The sequence below is a fragment of the Entelurus aequoreus genome, linkage group LG14, assembly GCF_033978785.1.
Source record: "Entelurus aequoreus isolate RoL-2023_Sb linkage group LG14, RoL_Eaeq_v1.1, whole genome shotgun sequence".
Taxonomy (NCBI): domain Eukaryota; kingdom Metazoa; phylum Chordata; class Actinopteri; order Syngnathiformes; family Syngnathidae; genus Entelurus; species Entelurus aequoreus.
In genome coordinates, this window is record NC_084744.1 from 32,061,376 (window position 1) to 32,084,108 (window position 22,733).

Below are 22,733 nucleotides of genomic sequence, written 5' to 3' on the forward strand. Positions count from 1 at the left end.
GCTCGATTCCCGCTTTTGCCAACCTAGTCAACTGCCGTTGTGTCCTTGGGCAAGACACTTTACCCACCTGCTCCCAGTGCCACCCACACTGGTTTAAAAATGTAACTTAGATATTGGGTTTCACTATGTAAAGCGCTTTGAGTCACTAGAGAAAAGCGCTATATAAATATAATTCACTTCACTTGACTTCCTTGTTCAGACAGTGGCAGCATTTCCGTGTTATTAGCGATGTCAATGATACAAAATGTGGATTCTTAAGATCATGCTTTGATTGTTAAAAATGTTGTTGGTGTAACATGTGACATTCCTACCCCAATAAATGCTTTTGATCCTATGTACATGATGTGTTGTACTTGTATTCACATCACTGCTTCTCTACTGTATACGTGTCATGATGCAGAAGGGTTGATCAGTCTACCTATTTTATGGAAATTACATTAATAACATCCTGTAATTTGGTTTATTATTTATTTCATCTTCTGATAGACTCTTTCTTTCTTCCTTTTTTTTTTAGTTTATTTCGAGCATGAACACACTTACAGTATAGTACATCACACAATATCATATCATTTCTCTTTACATCATGTCCGAAAAGGAGTAGGAAAAAAGTAGCGGTTTATTGTCCGGAATTTTCAGTAATCTAATTTAACTACTTTCAAATAATATAATCAGTAAAGTAACAAAGGTGTTTTTTAAGGAGTAATCAGATAGCTTGTATATCTTATTCCACCAAAATAATCACTGTAGTGCTCCCCGAAGAACCTGGATTCACTGATGCATCATTTTCGGGCATGTGAAATTGTGTTTTTTTAACATTAATTTTCACGTCAAAACACCACTTGCGTGTACTTTGAATGAGATATCCATAAAAATAGGACATAAACACAATTAATTCGTAATATAAAGTATTATCAGAGCTGTTTGTCTATTTTATGGAGGGACGTAGTTAATCATTGAACTGGCACCCAATGTTAGTAAAAAAGTATTGCTTTTGAATCTAGAATCGGTTGTGAATCGAATCGTGTGATGCCCAAAGATTCACAGCCCCAGTAGCCAGCGAGAAGGTATAATTTGGACCTGACGGATTGTAAACAGAGGTCAAAACACTGGAAATATATTACCCGAGGGGGCGCGGCTACAGGAGAGGTATAGAATGTGATAGATGTTATAGAATTTGACCTGACATTATCAGTGATGTGATTGGTCGGGTTGCGGGGGCAGCAGCCTAAGCAGGGAAACCCAGACTTCCCGCTCCCCAGCCACTTCGTCCAGCTCTTCCCGGGGGATCCCGAGGCGTTCCCAGGCCAGCCAGGAGACAAAGTCTTCCCAACGTGTCCTGGGTCTTCCCCGTGGCCTCCTACCGGTCGGACGTGCCCTAAACACCTCCCTAAGGAGGCGTTCGGGTGGCATCCTGACCAGATGCCCGAACCACCACATCTGGCTCCTCTCCATGTGGAGGAGCAGCGGCTTTACTTTGAGCTCCCCCCGGATGACAGAGCTTCTCACCCTATCTCTAAGGGAGAGCCCCGCCACCCGGCGGAGGAAACTCATTTTGGCCGCTTGTACCCGTGATCTTGTCCTTTCGGTCATAACCCAAAGCTCATGACCATAGGTGAGGATGGGAACGTAGATCGACCGGTAAATTGAGAGCTTTGCTTTCCGGCTCAGCTCCTTCTTCACCACAACGGATCGATACAGCGTCCGCATTACTGAAGACGCCACACCGATCCGCCTGTCGATCTCACGATCCACTCTTCCCTCACTCGTGAACAAGACTCTGAGGTACTTGAACTCCTCCACTTGGGGCAGGGTCTCCTCCGCAACCCGGAGATGGCACTCCACCCTTTTCCGGGCGAGAACCATGGACTCGGACTTGGAGGTGCTGATTCTCATCCCAGTTGCTTCACACTCAGCTGCGAACCGATCCAGTGAGAGCTGAAGATCCTGGCCAGATGAAGCCATCAGGACCACCACATCTGCAAAAAGCAGAAATCTAATCCTGCAGCCACCAAACCAGATCCCCTCAACGCCTTGACTGCGCCTAGAAATTCTGTCCATAAAAGTTATGAACAGAATGGGTGACAAAGGGCAGCCTTGGCGGAGTCCAACCCTCACTGGAAACGTGTCCGACTTACTGCCGGCAATGCGGACCAAACTCTGGCACTGATCATACAGGGAGCGGACCGCCACAATCAGACAGTCCGATACCCCATACTCTCTGAGCACTCCCCACAGGACTTCCCGAGGGACACGGTCGAATGCCTTCTCCAAGTCCACAAAACCCATGTAGACTGGTTGGGCAAACTCCCATGCACCCTCAAGGACCCTGCCGAGAGTATAGAGCTGGTCCACAGTTCCACAACCAGGGCGAAAACCACACTGTTCCTCCTGAATCCGAGGTTCGACTATCCGGCGTAGCCTCCTCTCCAGCACACCTGAATAGACCTTACTGGGAAGGCTGAGGAGTGTGATCCCACGATAGTTAGAACACACCCTCCGGTTCCCCTTCTTAAAGAGAGGAACCACCACCCCGGTCTGCCAATCCAAAGGTACCGCCCCGATGTCCATGCGATGCTGCAGAGTCTTGTCAACCAAGACAGCCGCACAGCATCCAGAGCCTTAAGGAACTCCGGGTGGAGCTCATCCACCCCCGGGGCCTTGCCACAGAGGAGCATTTTAACTACCTCAGCAACCTCAGCCCCAGAAATAGGAGAGCCCACCACAGATTCCCCAGGCACTGCTTCCTCATAGGAAGACGTGTTGGTGGGATTGAGGAGGTCTTCTAAGTATTCCCTCCACCGATCCACAACATCCGCAGTCGAGGTCAGCAGAACACCATCCTCACCATACACGGTGTTGATAGTGCACTGCTTCCCCTTCCTGAGGCGGCGGATGGTGGTCCAGAATTGCTTCGAAGTCGTCCGGAAGTCGTTTTCCATGGCTTCCCCGAACTCCTCCCATGTCCGAGTTTTTGCCTCCGTGACCGCACACCGCTTGGCCTGTCGGTACCTGTCCGCTGCCTCAGGAGTCCTATGAGCCAAAAGAACCCGATAGGACTCCTTCTTCAGTTTGACGGCATCCCTCACCGCCGGACGTGGAACGTCACCTTGCTCATGCAACCCTGCTTAAAAAAAATCACTTGACAAAAAGTATGAATAAGGTAGCGAACTGCAGTGGATGCAACAGATTGCCGTGTTTGCAATGTCGTTATAACCATAGACATCTTATAAGTAGATGGAGCATTGGCTGCTGTGACGCGAGAAATTCGGCCGCCATCTTGAGGTGGTGATGAGGAGCCGGCGAGCAGCCTAAACTGACAGTTGACAGGTAGAAAACAAAGATGCCGAGCTGGTGTTCAGCGTTTTCCTACTCAAATGAGCAGACTGTTGAAAATAGGAATCGGGGGATTACTTTTCACAAGTAAGATTTAACATTAACGTACAATTGGTTGTATTTTGTGAAAAGAATATTACCACAGAGTTGAGAAGCAGCAAAGATCTTCAATATTTGTATGTGAAAATCACAAATAAATCTTCTGAAGGAGGATGACCCCCCTACAGGGGTTTAGTTTACAAACTTTTAGCCCCACCTAAATCAAAATTGACCAGCCGCCACTGATTATGATGCATTATCATTATAGGCAAAGTATAAGACAATGCTTTCTTAATAGTATAATTGTAACCAGGAATAAGTCTTCAAGTAACAATATTCAAATACTAACATTGTTGGGTAAAACAATATTTGGATTTATTCTGAATCCAGTGAAACAGATTGGTGGTTTTAGCTGATGTAAAGACTTTCAAGTGTTTATATATGTTTATGTTTAAGTATTTGGCAGACGCTTTTATCCAAAGCGACATACATAAAAAATACATATAAAACAATCACTGTAAACATTTAAGGGAAGAATGTAGTACAAAATATCAATCAATCAATCAATCAATCAATGTTTATTTATATAGCCCTAAATCACAAGTGTCTCAAAGGGCTGTACAAGCCACAACGACATCCTCGGTACAGAGCCCACATCAATACAAAGTGTCAAGACAGAATAAACTCTCTGCTGCTGCAGCAACAGAGATACAGTCTATAAGATATATAAATATCTAATGTATTCTTACATTGTTTATGTAGGATATACGCATGTATATATAACCTAATCATATTGTTTCTTCAATTTAAAAATAGCTGACCATTTTCCCCCCCTTCTCTGGGATTATATTCCCAGTTTTGATCTTGGACGTCTTGTCACTTAGAATATTCTATTAATGTTAAGCAAACTGTGAATAATAAAACATGTGTCCTTTGTCATAGCTACACGTATGACAAAAAAAACGCGTGACAATCAGTGGTATTCAGTGAGGTAAGATGAATTAAATGCGCTGACAGTTCATTGCTCCTGCCAAATGAATTGCACTGAGTGGAGCGGATCACCACTCCAAGAGGGCAGCCCCGCGTCTCGTCAGCGCCAGCAGGCAGTAGCACTCCATGCTGCGTACCCTTAGAACAGGGGTCGGCAACCCGCGGCTCCGGAGCCGCATGCGGCTCATTGACCACTCTGATGCGGCTCAGCTGCATACTTGTCGACCCTCCCGGTTTTCCCAGTATACTTAACGACCCCCCCGATTTTCCCAGGAGACAGCCTCTCCTAGAAATCTCCCAGGGCAAATATTATCCTATTTTCACTCTAATGACTTAATCAAGGGCATGCCCTAATGGCACTGCATTAATTGTCCTCTATAGCATTTACAAACAGCGTGCCAGCCCGGCCACATGTTATATGTTGCTTTTACTTGCACACGTAGGCGACAGCAAGTCATACTTGCTCAACAGCCACACAGCTTACACTGACGGTAGCCGTATAGAACAACTTTAACACTGTTACGTTACAAATATGCGCCACACTATGAACCCACACCAAAAAAGAATGACAAACACATTTCTGGAGAACATCCGCACCGTAACACAACATAAACACAACACAACAAATACCCAGAATCCCATGCAGCCCTTACTCTTCCGGTCTACATTATACACCCCCGCTACCACCAAACCCCCCCACACATCAACCCCCCCCCCCCCCCTCTCTGTGCGTAGGTTGAGCGGAAGAGTTAGGGCTGCATGGGATTCTGGGTATTTGTTGTGTTGTGTTTATGTTGTGTTACAGTGCAGATGTTCTCCAGAAATGTGATTGTCATTCTTTTTTGGTGTGGGTTCAAAGTGTGGCGCATGTTTGTAATGTAACAGTGTTAAAGTTGTTTTTGTACGGCTACCGTCAGTGTAAGCTGTGTGGCTGTTGAACAAGTATGCCTTGCTGTCACTTACGTGAGCAAGCAAAAGCTGCATTCAACATGTGGCCAAGCAGGTACGCTGTTTGGGCAGGCTGTAGAGGGCGCTAAAAGCAGTGCCAGCACTTCCTGAAATTTGGGAGTCTCCCGAAAATTTGAGGGGGTTGGCAAGAAAGACGCTATCAAGCGCCACTCAATTAAAAGTCGCGGGCCGCGTTGACATTAAATTTCCATATTGAGATGCGTGCCGGTGCGTGTGTCAGAGACCCCTGGTTAACATAGCGCAAAGCAATTTAAACTTTGTATGCGGTGTTTTTCATTTTAAATTTAAAAAAATGTTTTGTGGCTCCCATTGTTTTCTTTAATTTGTGAAACTTTCCAAAATGGCCCTTTGAGTGGTAAAAGTTGCCGACCCATGCCTTAGAAGATGTCTATGGCTGCGACATGTGATATTTAAATGTTTTATTAATGTTTTGTATAAAAAATAGATTATCTAGGGATAAAAGTGAACAACAATAAAAACATGTGTAAGGGTAGATAAAAAAACAAATCAGGCAGTAATATCGCTATAATTTCTACCACTTTCACTCTTGTCATTGCAATGAATGTCGCACGGGGGCGCTACTGAACCCCATCGTTAAAGGTTTGTTTGATATACTTTGAATTAATTTTTTAGAAACAAGATACTTTTTTACATCACATTGTTATCCAAATAAATATTAGAGAAAAGAAAAGCATGGTAACAGCAGGCAGGCAATATCTTATATAGAGATGCCTTTCGTCCACTCGACTGTGACGTCATTCCCAGCTTCCGGGGTAAACGGAATACGGCAGAACTGAGCAGTCAGTCTTATTATTTGTTCTCCAGTTTGATATATTTACGTCGTATAAAATACATCTTTGATTCTTTATTCAAGGATAAAGTCGTCTCGATGCGCTAGAAGCACTGTGCCGCTTCTACTGCTATCTTTGCTTGTTAGTTAGCTTAGCTCGCTAGTTAGCTTAGCTTGTTAGCTGCTAACAGAAGTTATCAACACATCGCTAAGTAGAGATCAAGTGTGAGAGTAAAGTGTTGTGATTGTGTGAAAATGTCTACATTACAAATGTTGAGAGCGTTGGTGGATCTGCGACTAACTGCTGCCGCTGAAGAAATATTTGTAGTGTTAGAAAGAACGATAGCAGAATACAAGGCGGAACTTTCTAGGACAAAAGTGGAAAATAATCAACTACTGGACGCTGTTTTCAAGAAACATCAAGTTGTGTTACACAGAACAGGTTTGTTGACTTCTTACTCTCACATGTTTACTAACTTTATATTTGACTAATAACAAGAAAATGACATTTGGAATATATAATATAATCACAATGACCAGTGGTGGAACAAGTCACAGCGGGGCCGGGGGCGGGGCCCATGACGGGCGCCCTAAACCCAAATAATAAAGCTAATTCTAACATACTTTCTGACACCCCAACCAGGCTAACTTCTGACACCCCGACCAGGCTAACTTCTGACACCCCGACCAGGCTAACTTCTGACACCCCGACCAGGCTAACTTCTGACACCCCGACCAGGCTAACTTGTGACACCCCAACCCGGCTAACTTGTGACACCCCAACCCAGTTAACTTCTGCCACCACAACCCGGTTTTCTTCTGCCACCACAACCCGGCTACCTTCTGCCACCACATTCCGGCTAACTTCTGCCACCACATTCCGGCTAACTTCTGCCACCACAACCCGGCTACCTTCTGCCACCACAACCCGGCTACCTTCTGCCACCACAACCCGGCTAACTTCTGACAACCCAACAAATAAAATATAACTTCTGACACCACAACCCGGCTAACTTCTGACACCACAACCCGGCTAACTTCTGACACCACAACCCGGCTATTTTCTGACACCACAACCCGGCTAACTTCTGACACCCCAACCCGGCTAACTTCTGACACCCCATCCCGGCTAACTTCTGACACCCCAACCCGGCTAACTTCTGACTTCACAACCCGGCAAACTTCTGACACCACAACCCGGCTAACTTCTGACACCATCAAATGACCGCCTCAAGGACGGGACAGTTGCGTGTTTAGAGGATGAATGAGTGGTCATGAGCACATTATTTTCCCTAAAAAATGTTGATTCTCCTCACAATAACAACATTTCTCTTACATTTATGTCAATTTCCCTGATATTCTGCAGTGAACATCATATTTAGATGTATTAGCCAATTATCTGACTTTGTAAGTCCATCCATCCTTTTTTCTACCGCTTGTCCCTTTTGAAATAATCCGTCTTATTTTTTTGTTGAGTTTAGTGATTATTGATTAGATTATTACTTTGGGAAGGTCAGAGAAGAAGAGTTGTAGTCTTGTGAGAATTGTCTCGTTTGTCCATCCTAGGCCACCGTAGGTCACGTGCGGTGCTTCACTAGACCTGCTAATGTTAGCCAAGTTAGCTGCTCATGCGTGTTGGAGTGGAGACGGCTGAGGGGAGTGGTGGAGTCGTGTATGAAACAAGCTAAAACTAAAACTGGTGAAGTTTAGTTTTAGCTTCAACTAACCTTTACAAATAAAATATGTCCGTAAAAAGATACTCAGAAGCTTACTTGCAGAAGCATCTGATGAGATATGTACAAGTCCTTTCTAAAAGAAAAGTCTATCCTTGCTGCTGCTGTGACAGAGCAGTCTTGTCCTGGCTGATGTTGGTGAGAGCAAAGTGTCGCAGGCCGTGGTAACATGAACGTGACTTGATGATGTAACATACGGACCACACGCCTACAGTCACAAAAGAATGGCAACGTTTGGGCCCCCAGACCCGCTTTATTTTTGCCGTATTGAGGCAGCGCTTCTTTACGCTTTTTGTATCCGGCCGGGTGTAAGTTGGTCGACAGAGTATCCACATTCCAGGGTCCACATAGAATGGGCCTCAGCAAGATCTTGCATTTTACTGGGGAGATCTGACTAGTAGGTTTTTGGGACAACTAGGCAAATCTTCCCTTCTGGTGACTGGGGTGCCCGCGACAGTTCGTCCGGTACCACATTGCAGCAGCCCTTTTTGTAATGGACTCTGAACGAACGTGAATCCCTGGAGTCTCAGCGTCCACCGTTTAAGACGGGACAAAGTCTTAGGGCAGTTGAATGCCCATGAAAGGGCGCTGTGGTCCGTGAAGACATCAAAAGTTGTCCCCTCGAGGAAATGTCTCCACTTCTCAAACGCCCAAGCACTCTTTTTCGGCAGTGGAGTAGCGGACTTCAGCTCCTTGGAGAGCTCTGGAGGCAAAAGCAATTGGCCGTTCTTCACCTTCAAGGTGTTTCATCAGGACAGCGCCAAGGCCCAAGTCACTGGCATCACAGTGAACCTGGAAACTGACCTGTGGACGGGGCTGAGCAAGCGCTGGTGGTGACTGCAGTATGGCTTTGAGGTGGTCGAAGGCCGCCTGACCAGTAGGACTCCACTCCCAGGGAACATCCTTCTTCTTCAGTTGGTTTAGGGTAGTTGTAATGTCTGCTAGCCTGGGGATGAACTTGTGGTACCAGTCAACCATGCCAAGAAACCTCTGAAGACTTTTCAGGTCTGTAGGAGGAGGACATCCGGTTATTGCAGATATTTTTTCTGGATCCACTTCCACTCCTTTGCCTCATGTCAGACACACTAAAACAAAAATCTCCAAAAGCCTCTCAATTATAAACAAAGCAAAACTATACCTCAATGAAAATGCACTCCGTACTCTATACTGCACTTTGATACTCCCATACCTTACATACTGTGTTGAAGTATGGGGGAATACTTACCACAACACAACTAATCCTCTGATCATATTACAGAAAAGAGCAGTGCGGATCATTCACAACGTTGGTTATTTAGAACATACTCATAATCTGTTTATGCTATCAAAGTAGCTCAAATTTGATGACCTTGTTAAATATAATACATTAATAATCTTATTTAAAGCTTTTAACAAATTATTGCTGCCTAATCTACAACGTTTTTTAATAAGACGAGTGCAGGCTCATAACTTGAGAGGCTCAAACCACTCGAAAACGTTTTTGTGTGTCTGTATGCGGAGTAAAACTAAGGAACAAACTGGACTTACAACACAAGCAATGCCAAACTATTAATCGATTTAGACTATTATACAAACATGGGGTCTGGTTCAAATATGAGAGATGAGGGTCTTTAATTTGACCTGCTGTTGTACTCTGTCTCAAAGTGTTAACATGTGCTCAATGTTTCCTTACCATTATTGCTATGTCGTCTATTACCATTGTTGGTATTTTGTCTGTTACCATTATTGGTATATTTATTATTCTTACATTGTTGATACAAATGATTGTTACAGTGTAATAATTATTGTTTCCTGTGGTAATGGTCTCCACTTCAGACAGAGGGCACGATAATCCATAGGCAAAATCTCGCAAGCACTGATTAGGGGTTTGAAGGTTTGAGTGCAGCTGCATTTCAATCTCTGATTGATAGTCAGTTGGCAAGAAGGCTTCAAGGAAGACCTGCTTAGATATAGACCAGCTGGTTATCTTACTGCGGGCTGCCGACCACCAACTCCTAGCAGGACCTTTTAGAACAGCATTGAGTGTTCCCACGAGCTCAGCATCGCTCAGAGGGCGGAGTGCTAGAAAGTTTTCACACTGTTCAATAAAGTCTGTGACATCGGATGAGCCTCTGGACTCTCCAAACTGGGGAAATTCCATTCTGATGGGTGGTCTGGTGGTGACAGCAGGTGTAAAAGGGAAGGTGACGTCTCTGTCAGGTGGGGGGTGGCTGGCTGGTATAGTGGCTGCAGGAGTGGACAAGCTAGCTGGTCGCCAAGACCGTCGGGTTTTAGAAGAGTATTTTTTACGTCCTCGCCCCACCTTTCATCTCGTCGACGCAGACATGCTACGACAACTTGGTCGAAATTCTGCACCTTCGTGTCCACATATCCTTTCACCTCTCCAGCCATGGTCTCCATCGCTGCCCTCAGTCCATCCTCCCGGTTAAGGGTGCTGTCGACCGCTTCCTTGAGTCGGTTATGTAGAATGTCCATTCTTTGTTGAAGCGTCAGAAGTTGCTCCAGGACAGCTTCTGCTTCCACACCATCCTCTTCGTCTGCTGCCGCATCCTGTCCGGATTGTTCTAAATACTTAGAGTCCAGTAAGCTAGTCAGTGCAGCAACACCACTTTGATTAAGCCTACTGGTGACATGGGGGAAAGGGTCAAGGGGCGGAGTTGGGTCCTGGGCTGCATCAGCGCAGTCCTGTCTATCCTCTTCCTCCATGTGGTAATGGCTGCTGGTTCATATTGCTCCAATGAGATGAATTATGTGTAAGTTTTAAGTGTCGTATTTGTGAATGTCTATTTGAGTAAATGTATAAGAATTGTATGTATGCACCAAGATGTATGTACAGTTGTGGTCAAAAGTTCACATACACTTGTAAAGAACATACTGTCATGGCTGTCTTGGGTTTCCAATAATTTTTTCAACTTTAATTTTTTTGTGATATTGCTGGGTATTGTGGCCAAACAGCTCAATTTTTGTTTCATCTGACCACAGAACATTCCTCCAGAAGGTCTTATCTTTGTCCATGTGATCAGCAGCAAACTGTAGACGAGCCGTAAGGTGTGGCTTCTTGAGCAAGGGCTTCCTTCTTGCATGGTAGCCTCTCAGTCCATGATGATGCAAAACACGCTTGACTGGGAACAGTATCACCTGTTTTCCAGCAGCTTCCGATTCAATGCAGACCTGCTTTTTCGTGGTTCTCGGTTGACTCGTGATCATCCTGACCAATTTTCTCTCAGCAGCGGTTGATAGTTTGCGTTTTCTTCCTGATCGTGGCAGTGACAAAACTGTGCCATGCACTTTATACTTACGAACAATTGGATGCACATTTGCTCTTGGGACCTTAAGCTGCTTAGAAATGGCTCCAAGTGACTCTCCTGACTTGTTCAAGTCAATGATTTGTTTTTTTCGGATCTGTGTTGAGTTCCTTTGACTTTCCCATTGCCGCGTTTGTAACCGAGTCTAATGACTGCATCACATGAGCCCTACTTAAATGGGCTCAGAGAAGTCAACCGGTGTCGTCAATCATAATCACTCACATGAAGTTGAGAGGCCATGGCATGAAGCTCATTTGATTTGATTGTAACCTTTCTACATCACCAAAATTGTTCATGCATGTTGCTGTATGTATAACTTTGACCCAGCAGATTTGGTCACATTTTCAGTAGACCCATAATAAACTCATAAAAGAACCAAACTTCATGAATGTTTTTTGTGACCAACAAGTATGTGCTCCAATCACTCTATCACAAAAAAATAAGAGTTGTAGAAATGATATATATATATTAGGGCTGCAACAGCTAATCGATTAAATCGATTAAAATCGATTACCAAAATAGTTGGCGATTAATTTAGTCATCGATTCGTTGGAACTATGCTATGCGCATGCGCGGAGGCTTTTTTTTTTTTTTTTTTGGGTTATTTTTTTGTTGTTGTTTTTTTGTTTGTTTTATAAAGTTTTATTTATAAACTGCAACATTTACAAACAGCTGAGAAACAATAATCAAAATAAGTACAAAAACAGTACAAAACAGCGCCAGGGCGGCGGTGAGGCTACGTCTCATGAGGTGGCGTAAGCTAGCCAATGATGTGTCATGTGCAGCTCACGTGACGACGGCGTCTCCTTTGCTGGAAAAATTCGAAATATAGCGCAGGAAAACACTACCGATAGTTTAGCGGAGAAACATCTTGAGGTTATTGCTTCAATGGAGAAAAGTGTACGACCTAAGTCGTCAAAAGTGTGGGAACACTTCACTTTAAAGACTTCAAAGAAGAGCGTTTCCTGCAAAATGGCACGGAAGTACAACATTGCTTCAGGAGCACCTGAAGAAGAAACATGTTGGAGCCATGGATGAAGGGAGGAACTCACAGTACGTAACTTTTTAAGTCCATAGTGGCAACAAGCATTCATGAGTTCAGCTTTTTTGTGAGTAACGTTAGGTATGCCTTTGTTGCAACGCGGGGCTGATAATGTGTCTCCGGCACATTTGACTCCATTTTGAGAGAGAAAATGCACGGTTACCAATTTCAAAATAAACATAACGGACAGAAATAACTCAGGTTGGTTTCATAATGGATCAATGTAGCCGGGCTGATAAAGCTATATAAATCTATTTAGATTTGAGTGACGCTTTAGTATAACTAAACGTTATGAAAGTGCTGGAATATTTCATGCTATTATTCAGAGGCAGCCTAAATGAATCCTTTATTATTCACAACAGAAACGTGTACAATATCTGATTCAGTTCTGATGAGTTACATTTCTGTGTTATTGTTGGTGTATGCTGCACCCCCAATGTCCACAACATGGTGCCCGTATGCTGGTTTTTTTCAATAAAATACTGGAAAGGATAGAAATGTAGTTTGTCTCTTTTAGCCGATTATTAATCGAAGTAATAATCGACAGATTAATCGATTATCAAATTAATCGTTAGTTGCAGCCCTAATATATATATATATATATATATATATATATATATATATATATATATATATATATATATATATATATATATATATATATATATATATGGATGAATGGATCCCTATATGGATGGATCCCTGCAGCCATTAGAAAGCTTTTTGCAGGGGGAGCTCATCACTAGTACTACTGTGTGCAGGCTGGCATGTGGACTTTTCTAAAGAATGTTTGTTTTCTCCTGTCCCACAGACCTCGATGAAGAACCTCTACCTCATGAGCAGAAGGAGGAACCACAGTCCCCCCACATACATGAGGAAGAAGAGGTACTACATTCCCAACACAATAAAGAGGGAGGAGAGGTACCACAGCTCCAACACTTTAAAGAGGAAGCAGTGGAGCCACAGCTCCAACACATTAAAGAGGAAGCAGAGGAGCCACAGCTCCAACACATTAAAGAGGAAGCAGAGGAGCCACAGCTCCAACACATTAAAGAGGAAGCAGAGGAGCCACAGCTCCAACACATTAAAGAGGAAGCAGAGGAGCCACAGCTCCAACACATTAAAGAGGAAGCAGAAGAGCCACAGCCCTCCCACATTAAAGAAGAAGCGATGAAACACAGCATCAGTCAGGAGGGCGAGCATATTGAAGGACTGGTGGAGTTCCCAGTGACTGGTGTCCCTGTGAAGAGTAAAGAGGATGAGGTCGAAGGTGAAAGTGAGGAGAAGAGAGAGGCGGAGCCTCCAAGCAGCAGCTCAACACAACACATGACAACAGAAGCTGATGGAGACCACTGTGGAGGATCACAAGCAGACCAGCTCGTAGCTCCACTATCAGATAGTGAGGACACAATGTCACACTCTCCTGACACTGATGATGAAGACTCTAAAGATGATAAGACATGGGACCCTGACAACACTCACTTCAAATGTTCTCACTGTGACAAACGTTTTGGCCTCAAAAAGTCTCTAAATAGACACATGAAAAATCACACTGGAGAGAATTCATTTCCGTGCTCAGCGTGTAGTCAAGTATTCAGCATAAACGCAGACCTGATAAGACACGCAAGAATACACACTCAAGAGAAGCATTTTTCTTGTTCAGTGTGTGGCGAATCTTTCACACGGAGTGAAAGTTTGAAAAGACACATGAGAAGACACCCTGAAGTGAAACCTGTTACCTGCTCAGTGTGTGGGAAAGGTTTTGTTAGAAATTCCAACTTGACTAGACACATGAAAACACACACTGGAGAGAAACCTTTTTGTTGTTCAATCTGTGACTTATCTTTTACAAGGAAGGATATTTTGAAAAAGCATGCAATAAAACACTGTGGAAAAAGACCTCATTCCTGTTCTATCTGTGGTACTTACTTTAAAACGAGAAGCTCTTTGAAAAGACAAGAGAAGACACACGGAGAAAAGTGTTGAGTTGCAGTGTGTGTGATGAAAGATTCTCTCATGAGTACCAACTTAACGAACACATGTGTGCTGGTGAGAGCAGCAGGAGTAAAATAGAAAAGCGCTCCGCAGACCTCCACCAGGCCAAATCTCCCAGGCAGAACCCAAATGATGATCAGGATCAACACCAAAATCTAATCACTTGTTCCTTATCCCATTTCTGACATGTCCTGAAAGTTTCATTAACCTTTAATTACTTTTCAATTGCTTCAATAACAAACATGTAAATGTGTTTCTTAGTTACACATCCTGGAAAACAACATCCACACAACAGTGTACATTTATTATTCATTCTTACTAATATGTTTAGTTGTGTACTAACACATCAATGTGTACTTCTGCTAATATTTAAGAAGTGATGATGATGTTATGGTTCAGCGTGCCCCTTCACAGGCTTGCTTGCCAAAACAAGTCTCCAACATGGTGGTGCCAGCGGTCCTACTACTTGTACTTGTACACTATACAATATAATTATGCACACCTTTTGTAAGGTATACATTTTTGTTTGTACTAGCAATTTGAAACCAGCGCTGTATCCTTTGCATGTGACCTTGTAGAATAAAATATCTGTTCTTCATGACTAATGGTCTGATTCTCTGACATGTTTTAACAAAAAAATGTATATTATTTCAATTGGGGCTGTGACAGAGTTTAGTGCCGTGACCCGGATTGGCTGACACTGAGGTCTCGAAATGTGTTATTTTCAAATGTCTTCATTTTAAAGATTTTCACCCGTTGAGTTCATTTTAAATTTTATAATGAAACATGGTGCCCCCCTTGGCTGACGTCTTTGCGTCGTCCTCCCGACAACAACTACGTTTTTTATTTATTATAGTACTAATTTTCATCCTAAATGCAAAGTTATTGCACGCAACAGGGAGTTATAACAGAGATGCACTTCTGGACATCGGAAAAGCTCACCATGAGATCAATTATAGTCTGACGGACTTCAACTTTCTGCTACGACGAGACCCCCGCTAACCACAGCCAGGCTACATGCTAGACTACAGGCTAGAGCAGACCTGGGCATTCTGCGGCCCGCGGGCCACATCCGGCCCTTTGTGCGTCCCTGTCCGGCCCGCGGGAGGCCAATCATAAATTACAAAATACATTTAAAAAAGTATCTATGTCGAGTGTGCAATACAACGGTGCTGCTTTTGTTTTGAAAAGCGTTATTTGTATTACTTCCGTATGGACGTATGCGCGTGTGTGAGTGAACGTGAACAGCGGCAATCACAAATTACAAAATAAAGTTTAAAAAACATCTATGTCGTGCGTGCAATACAGCTGTGCTGCTTTTATTTTGAAAAGTGTTATTTATGGGCGTATGTCCGGGTGTAACCTGTGAGTGAAGGTGCACAGCGACAAGTGATGAGACGCTAAAAAGAGAAAAGTTGATGACGAATGCCGTGTTTCCAACAAGACATGGACTGGCAAGTATTTCTTTACAGAAATTAAAGGTAAAGCCGTGTGTTTAATTTGTGGTACACAGGTTGCTGTGTTTAAAGAATATCATTTGAATCGCCACTACACGACGAAGCACGAGGAAAAATACCGGAATCTGTCTGATGAAGAGCGCGCAAGGGAGGCTGATGCGTTGATGGTAAAACTGCAAACCCAACAAAGACTTTTTGCCAAATTTCACACTCCCAGAGATGCAGCCGTCAGGACAAGTTTCGTCATTTCTCACAAAAGCGCCAGAAAAAGTAAGGCATTTTCTGACGGAGAGTTTATTAAGGAGTGCTTATTGGACTCTGTTGCGCTGATATGGCCGGAGACTTTGAGTGTTTTTCGCTGGCTTTGGATGAGAGCTGCAATGTACGTGACACCGCCCAGCTGCTCATCTTCTTACGTGGGATAACTGCAGACTTTCAAATCACGGAGTAGCTGGCAGCCATGCAGTCAATTAAAGAGACAACCACAGGTAATGACTTGTTCACAAAGGTAAATGCGTGTTTGGACATGTTAGGACTGAAATGGGACAAGCTGGCAGGTGTGACAATCCAATCCACTTTATTTATATAGCACATTTAAACAACAAAATGTTTCCAAAGTGCTGCACAACAATATTAAAAACAATATTCAAATATTATCCTTAGCTCCACCAATGACTGAATAAAAACAAAAAATAATTACATATAAAACCAATATAAAAAACTACATAAAATAAATATGATTAAAAACGATTTTTAACAACAGATGTTTGTCCAAATCTGACGGGGAAAAATGTTGGATAATGCAGGATAAAGTGACAGAAATTAACCCTGTGCAGAAATTGACATTTTTGCGTTGTATTAGACATCAGGAAGTGTTGTGTAAGACAGTGTTAAAAATAAAACCATCTGCTTTTGTATAAAGTTAAGATAGGTTAAATTAAAGTATTATTATTATTATTATTAATTATTATTATTATTTATCTTACGGTATATCAAAAATAATATTGAGCAAAATTTAATTGAAATATTGTCGTTGTGGCCCTCCAGCAGTGCTCGGGTTGCTTATGCGGCCCCCGGTAAAAATTAATTGCCCACCCCTGGGCTAAAGCTACATGACCACCACTATATACAAAAAATATATATATATATATATATATATATATATATATATATATATATATATATATATATATATATATATATATATATATATATATATATATATATATATATATATATATATATATATATATATGGAGTTCATCTAGTACAGTGGTTCTCATGTCTTTTTTTTACCACCTCAGATTTGTATTTTTATTTCACAAGAATGTTTAATATTTTGTGGCCATGGTAGCATCACACACAGTTTGAACAGTATTTAAAGGGGAACTGCACTTTTTTTTTTTTTAATTTTGCCCATCGTTCACAATCATTATGAAAGACATGATGACGGAGGCAGCGGAGCCAATGGGAGATCCACTACTTCGCCCTTAAAATCCGATAAATAATCAACCATAAAACAACAATACTCCATTTACATTTGGTGACTTGAATACAAACAAGGATTAGTGATATTGTTATTATATGCGCTAACGTAGACAGACTATTTATAGCAGTGACATGATCACTTCCTGTGTGCCCATGTTTACATCCTCGAGTGGTCTGCTGCTTCCTTGCTCCCTGTAAGTTTATTCTAGATCATAAATCATGCCTCTCACCTGGAAAGAAGATGGCTGAGGATATAATCCTACAAGTTGGGACACTTTGACATCCATTCAAGACCTGAAACTGGCGAGGACGACACAACATATTTCTTTGTGAGGATTATGAGTCATTCTTCATCTAAATGAGAATATATGAACATCCTAGCAGTCGGCATCCTAATGAAGGCAGACATTGTACAGTAAGTGATGTTTTATTATGTTGATGCGTTTTTTAAATTAATGCGCCGCGTTTTATTAAATTGGTCAAAATATGTAAATATTACATGTTATTATGAATTTTACTACATTACATATATACTTACATCATGTAAATATTACATGTTATTATGAATGTTACTACATGACATATATACTTACATCATGTATATATTACATGTTATTATGAATGTTACTACATGACATATATACTTACATCATGTATATATTACATGTTATTATGAATGTTACTACATGACATATATACTTACATCATGTATATATTACATGTTATTATGAATTTTACTACATGACATATATACTTACATCATGTAAATATTACATGTTATTATGAATGTTACTACATGACATATATACTTACATCATGTATATATTACATGTTATAATGAATGTTACTACATGACATATATACTTACATCATGTATATATTACATGTTATTATGAATGTTACTACATGACATATATACTTACATCATGTATATATGACATGTTATTATGAATGTTACTACATGACATATATACTTACATCATGTATATATGACATGTTATTATGAATGTTACTACATGACATATATACTTACATCATGTATATATTACATGTTATTATGAATGTTACTACATTACATATATACTTACATCATGTATATATTACATGTTATTATGAATGTTACTACATGACATATATACTTACATCATGTATATATTACATGTTATCATGAATGTTACTACATGACATATATACTTACATCATGTAAATATTACATGTTATTATGAATGTTACTACATGACATATATACTTACATCATGTATATATTACATGTTATTATGAATGTTACTACATTACATATATACTTACATCATGTATATTTTACATGTTATTATGAATGTTACTACATTACATATATACTTACATCATGTATATATTACATGTTATTATGAATGTTACTACATGACGTATATACTTACATCATGTATATATTACATGTTATTATGAATGTTACTACATTACGTATATACTTACATCATGTATATATTACATGTTATAATGAATGTTACTACATTACGTATATACTTACATCATGTAAATATTACATGTTATTATGAATGTTACTACATGACGTATATACTTACATCATGTATATATTACATGTTATGATGAATGTTACTACATGACGTATATACTTACATCATGTAAATATTACATGTGATTATGAATGTTACTACATGATGTATATACTTACATCATGTATATATTACATGTTATTATGAATGTTATTACATGACGTATATACTTACATCATGTATATATTATATGTTATTATGAATGTTACTACATGACATATATACTTACATCATGTATATATTACATGTTATTATGAATGTTACTACATGACATATATACTTACATCATGTATATATTACATGTTATTATGAATTTTACTACATGACATATATACTTACATCATGTAAATATTACATGTTATTATGAATGTTACTACATGACATATATACTTACATCATGTATATATTACATGTTATAATGAATGTTACTACATGACATATATACTTACATCATGTATATATTACATGTTATTATGAATGTTACTACATGACATATATACTTACATCATGTATATATGACATGTTATTATGAATGTTACTACATGACATATATACTTACATCATGTATATATTACATGTTATTATGAATGTTACTACATGACATATATACTTACATAATGTATATATTACATGTTATTATGAATGTTACTACATGACATATATACTTACATCATGTATATATTACATGTTATTATGAATGTTACTACATGACATATATACTTACATCATGTAAATATTACATGTTATTATGAATGTTACTACATGACATATATACTTACATCATGTATATATTACATGTTATTATGAATGTTACTACATGACGTATATACTTACATCATGTATATATTACATGTTATTATGAATGTTACTACATTACGTATATACTTACATCATGTATATATTACATGTTATTATGAATGTTACTACATGACGTATATACTTACATCATGTATATATTACATGTTATTATGAATGTTACTACATTACGTATATACTTACATCATGTATATATTACATGTTATAATGAATGTTACTACATTACGTATATACTTACATCATGTATATATTACATGTTATTATGAATGTTACTACATTACATATATACTTACATCATGTATATATTACATGTTATTATGAATGTTACTACATGACATATACACTTACATCATGTATGTATTACATGTTATTATGAATGTTACTGAATAAATGCTTCTGATATTCTTGTACATTTCATGTTGTACACGTTAATCATGTTTATTTGACTGCATGACAATGTCTTAACCATCTGTGTTGATCAACAATGCGTGATATTCAGCCTGATAAACATTACGTACATGAAACCTCAACCAGAACACGTTATAAAATAATAACACAGTATTTCAGCCTGCCAATCCCTAATATTCCTCAACTGATGTACTAGCATTTATTTAGGGGCAAGTATCACAGAACAACAATACAAAACATCTTTGACAAAGCACGATCGCAATGTAAGACATTTTTATTTTTTAATGTAGTTAAATCGGATGTGTAGCGTAGCGCTTTTATTTTGAAACCGGAACTAGGATTGGTTTGAGAAGGTGTCTTGACATGTTTCGATGGTTAGGTAAAACATTTGTTTTTTTCACTGTACTTCATAGTGAAAGTGATTGAAATTGTGGCGGATTAATAAATTAATCATATTTTAGGTGTTGTTTTATGTTTTAAGAATAAAACAATTTATTTAATTCACTCGTTTATTTTCACATGATTGTTCTCTGCACCGTCTAAAAAAAAAAATGCCACAGGTCGTGACGTTGCAAAAGCTCTGTCGTAAAAAATGCCGTAGAAGAAAACTGACGTAACCAGGCGCATGCGCGGAACGATCGAGTCTCGGGTAGTTCTTCGTGTTTCGTGTTCTCAAGTAGTACGTACATGTAAACATATACAGGTATGTCGTGTAGTAGAGCAAACATCGATTAATAATTGTTTCTTTACGGACACATTCGCGTGGTTGCACTTTGTTGCGTCCTTGGCTTCGCTAATTTAGCTTGCTAGTTAGCTTAGCTTGCTAGTTAGCTTAGCGTGTTAGCTGCTAACAAAGAGACGCGGACGTTATCAACACATCGCTAAGTAGAGCTCAAATGTGAGTGTGAGGTGTTGTGATTGTGTGAAAATGTGCGAAAGAACGATAGCGGAGTGCGAAGAGGAACTTCATAGAACAAAAGAGGAGAACTATCAACTACTGGACGCTGTTTTCAAGAAACATCAAGTTGTGTTACACATAACAGGTTTGTTTACTTCTTACTCTCACATCTTTACTAACTTTATATTTGACTAATAACACTATTCTTTAATGTATTGTTAATAAGAAGGTGAATTGTCTTGTGAGGATGACGCAATACTTTGTTTTTATATTGTTCATGAAAAGGAGACGCACTATTTATGTTCCTCTCAGTTTGTAACAAAGTGTATCAACATGTTTACACAAGACTCACACATTCACCAAATATATTTTTACATGGTAATCAATATAATGAATAGTTTCGTGGCTAATTTCACTTCCCGATTGTGACCTACGTGCATCAATAAGTGTAAGTAAACATTTAAAAGTTAAAGTAGGTCACTAGGTGTGGCGAAATTATTCTCTGCATTTGACCCATCACCCTTGATCACCCCCTGGGAGGTGAGGGGAGCAGTGGGCAGCAGCGGTGGCTGCGCCCGGGAATCATTTTTGGTGATTTAACCCCCAATTCCAACCCTTAAGGCTGAGTGCCAAGCAGGGAGGTAATGGCTCCCATTTTTATAGTCTTTCAACCTTATTGAAAATAAGATATTCTTCATCTCAGTATATTAATAATGACTGACTTAATGATCTATTACAAAACTGTTGTATTACTCATTCACGGATGTCATTTTACTATAAAAGGGTCAGTAAATGAATGTATATATTTGTAAACGCTCTGAAGTGGGAAAGGGGTAGGATTAAATACGCTTTGCTTCTTCCTACTCCTTTTCGGACATGATGTAAAGAGAACTGATATGAAATTGTGTGATGTACTATGCTGTAAGTGTGTTCATGTTCCAAATCAACTGAAATAAAAAATGTATATAAAAATTTCAATTTACAAAAAATTCAGTGGATAAAAATTCAGTATATAAAAATTTCAGTGCAAAAATTTTTGTTGTAAAAAAAAATTCAGTGCATACAAATTCAGTGTAAAAAAATGTCAGTGGATACAAATTCAGTGTAAAAAAAATTCAGTGTAAAAATAACTCAGTGTTTAAAAATTATGTTTAAAATAATTCAGTGTAGTAACATTCAGAGTAGAAAAATGAAGTGTAAAAAAATGAAGTGCATTAAAATTCAGTGTAAAAATAATTTAGTGTTTAAAAAGTCTGTCTAAAAAAATTCAGTGTAGAAACATTTAGTGTAAAAAAATGTCAGTTGATAAAAATTCAATGTAAAAATAATTCAGTGTATGAAAAATCTGTCTTAAAAATTCAGTGTAAAAAAAATAAGTGTTTTAAAATTCAGTGTATAAAAATTGCCCGTGATCTTCGATCCCTCAGACGGTACTGTCTATAGTTTAGTCAAGTAGCTAAACTAGCAGCTTTTTTTATGTGCTAGTGAGAATTGCACACCTTTGTGGAGAGGAGGGGCCAAACAAGAATACTGCATTTTATAAATTGTATAATTTTTTTTTTTACATTTTACAGTTTTTGTAGAAAAGGATCCATGTTGTCCCTACAGTACAACACAGTACACAACACAGGTGTCAAACTCAAGGCCACGGGGCCACATCTGGCCCGCCACTTCATTTCATGTGGCCCTCATAATGATGTGCCTCAATAAAAACACTTCCCAGCTAAACGCATTTCTTCTTTCACCGCATAACGTGAATAAATCCTGTACAAAATATTCTAATCAATATATTTTTGGTTAGCAAAAAATACTTGAAAATGAGATACAATTGTTTAACGAGATATTCGTACAAGCGGCCCTCTGACATGAGTTTGACACCTGCTATCTGAAAAATAT

At 39.6% G+C, this 22,733-nt stretch overlaps 3 protein-coding genes across 3 annotated transcripts in view; all 3 read left to right on the forward strand.

Moving 5' to 3' along the window:
- LOC133664756 (cadherin-12-like) overlaps nt 1-22,733 on the forward strand; it is a 224,916-nt gene that overhangs the window by 112,129 nt on the left and 90,054 nt on the right. The gene's annotated exons all lie outside the window — the stretch shown is intronic.
- On the forward strand, nt 6,091-14,797 carry LOC133665340 (zinc finger and SCAN domain-containing protein 2-like). Its single transcript, XM_062070611.1, has 2 exons — nt 6,091-6,563; nt 13,013-14,797. Exons 1-2 carry the CDS (start codon nt 6,377-6,379, stop codon nt 14,185-14,187), a joined length of 1,362 nt encoding a protein of 453 aa, XP_061926595.1. The 5' UTR covers nt 6,091-6,376; the 3' UTR covers nt 14,188-14,797.
- LOC133664276 (zinc finger protein 585A-like) overlaps nt 20,562-22,733 on the forward strand; it is a 46,041-nt gene continuing 43,869 nt past the window's right edge. The window contains exon 1 of the mRNA XM_062068788.1: nt 20,562-20,982. Coding sequence (XP_061924772.1) covers nt 20,868-20,982 — 115 coding nt within the window. The 5' untranslated portion in view covers nt 20,562-20,867. The remainder of the gene's footprint in view (nt 20,983-22,733) is intronic.

Coding starts and splice junctions, on each gene's coding strand:
- LOC133665340 (XM_062070611.1), top strand. CDS start 6,377: ATGTCTACATTACAAATGTTGAGAGCGTTGGTGGATCTGCGACTAACT. Junction 6,564..13,012: donor AGTTGTGTTACACAGAACAG/GTTTGTTGACTT, acceptor CCTGTCCCACAG/ACCTCGATGAAGAACCTCTA.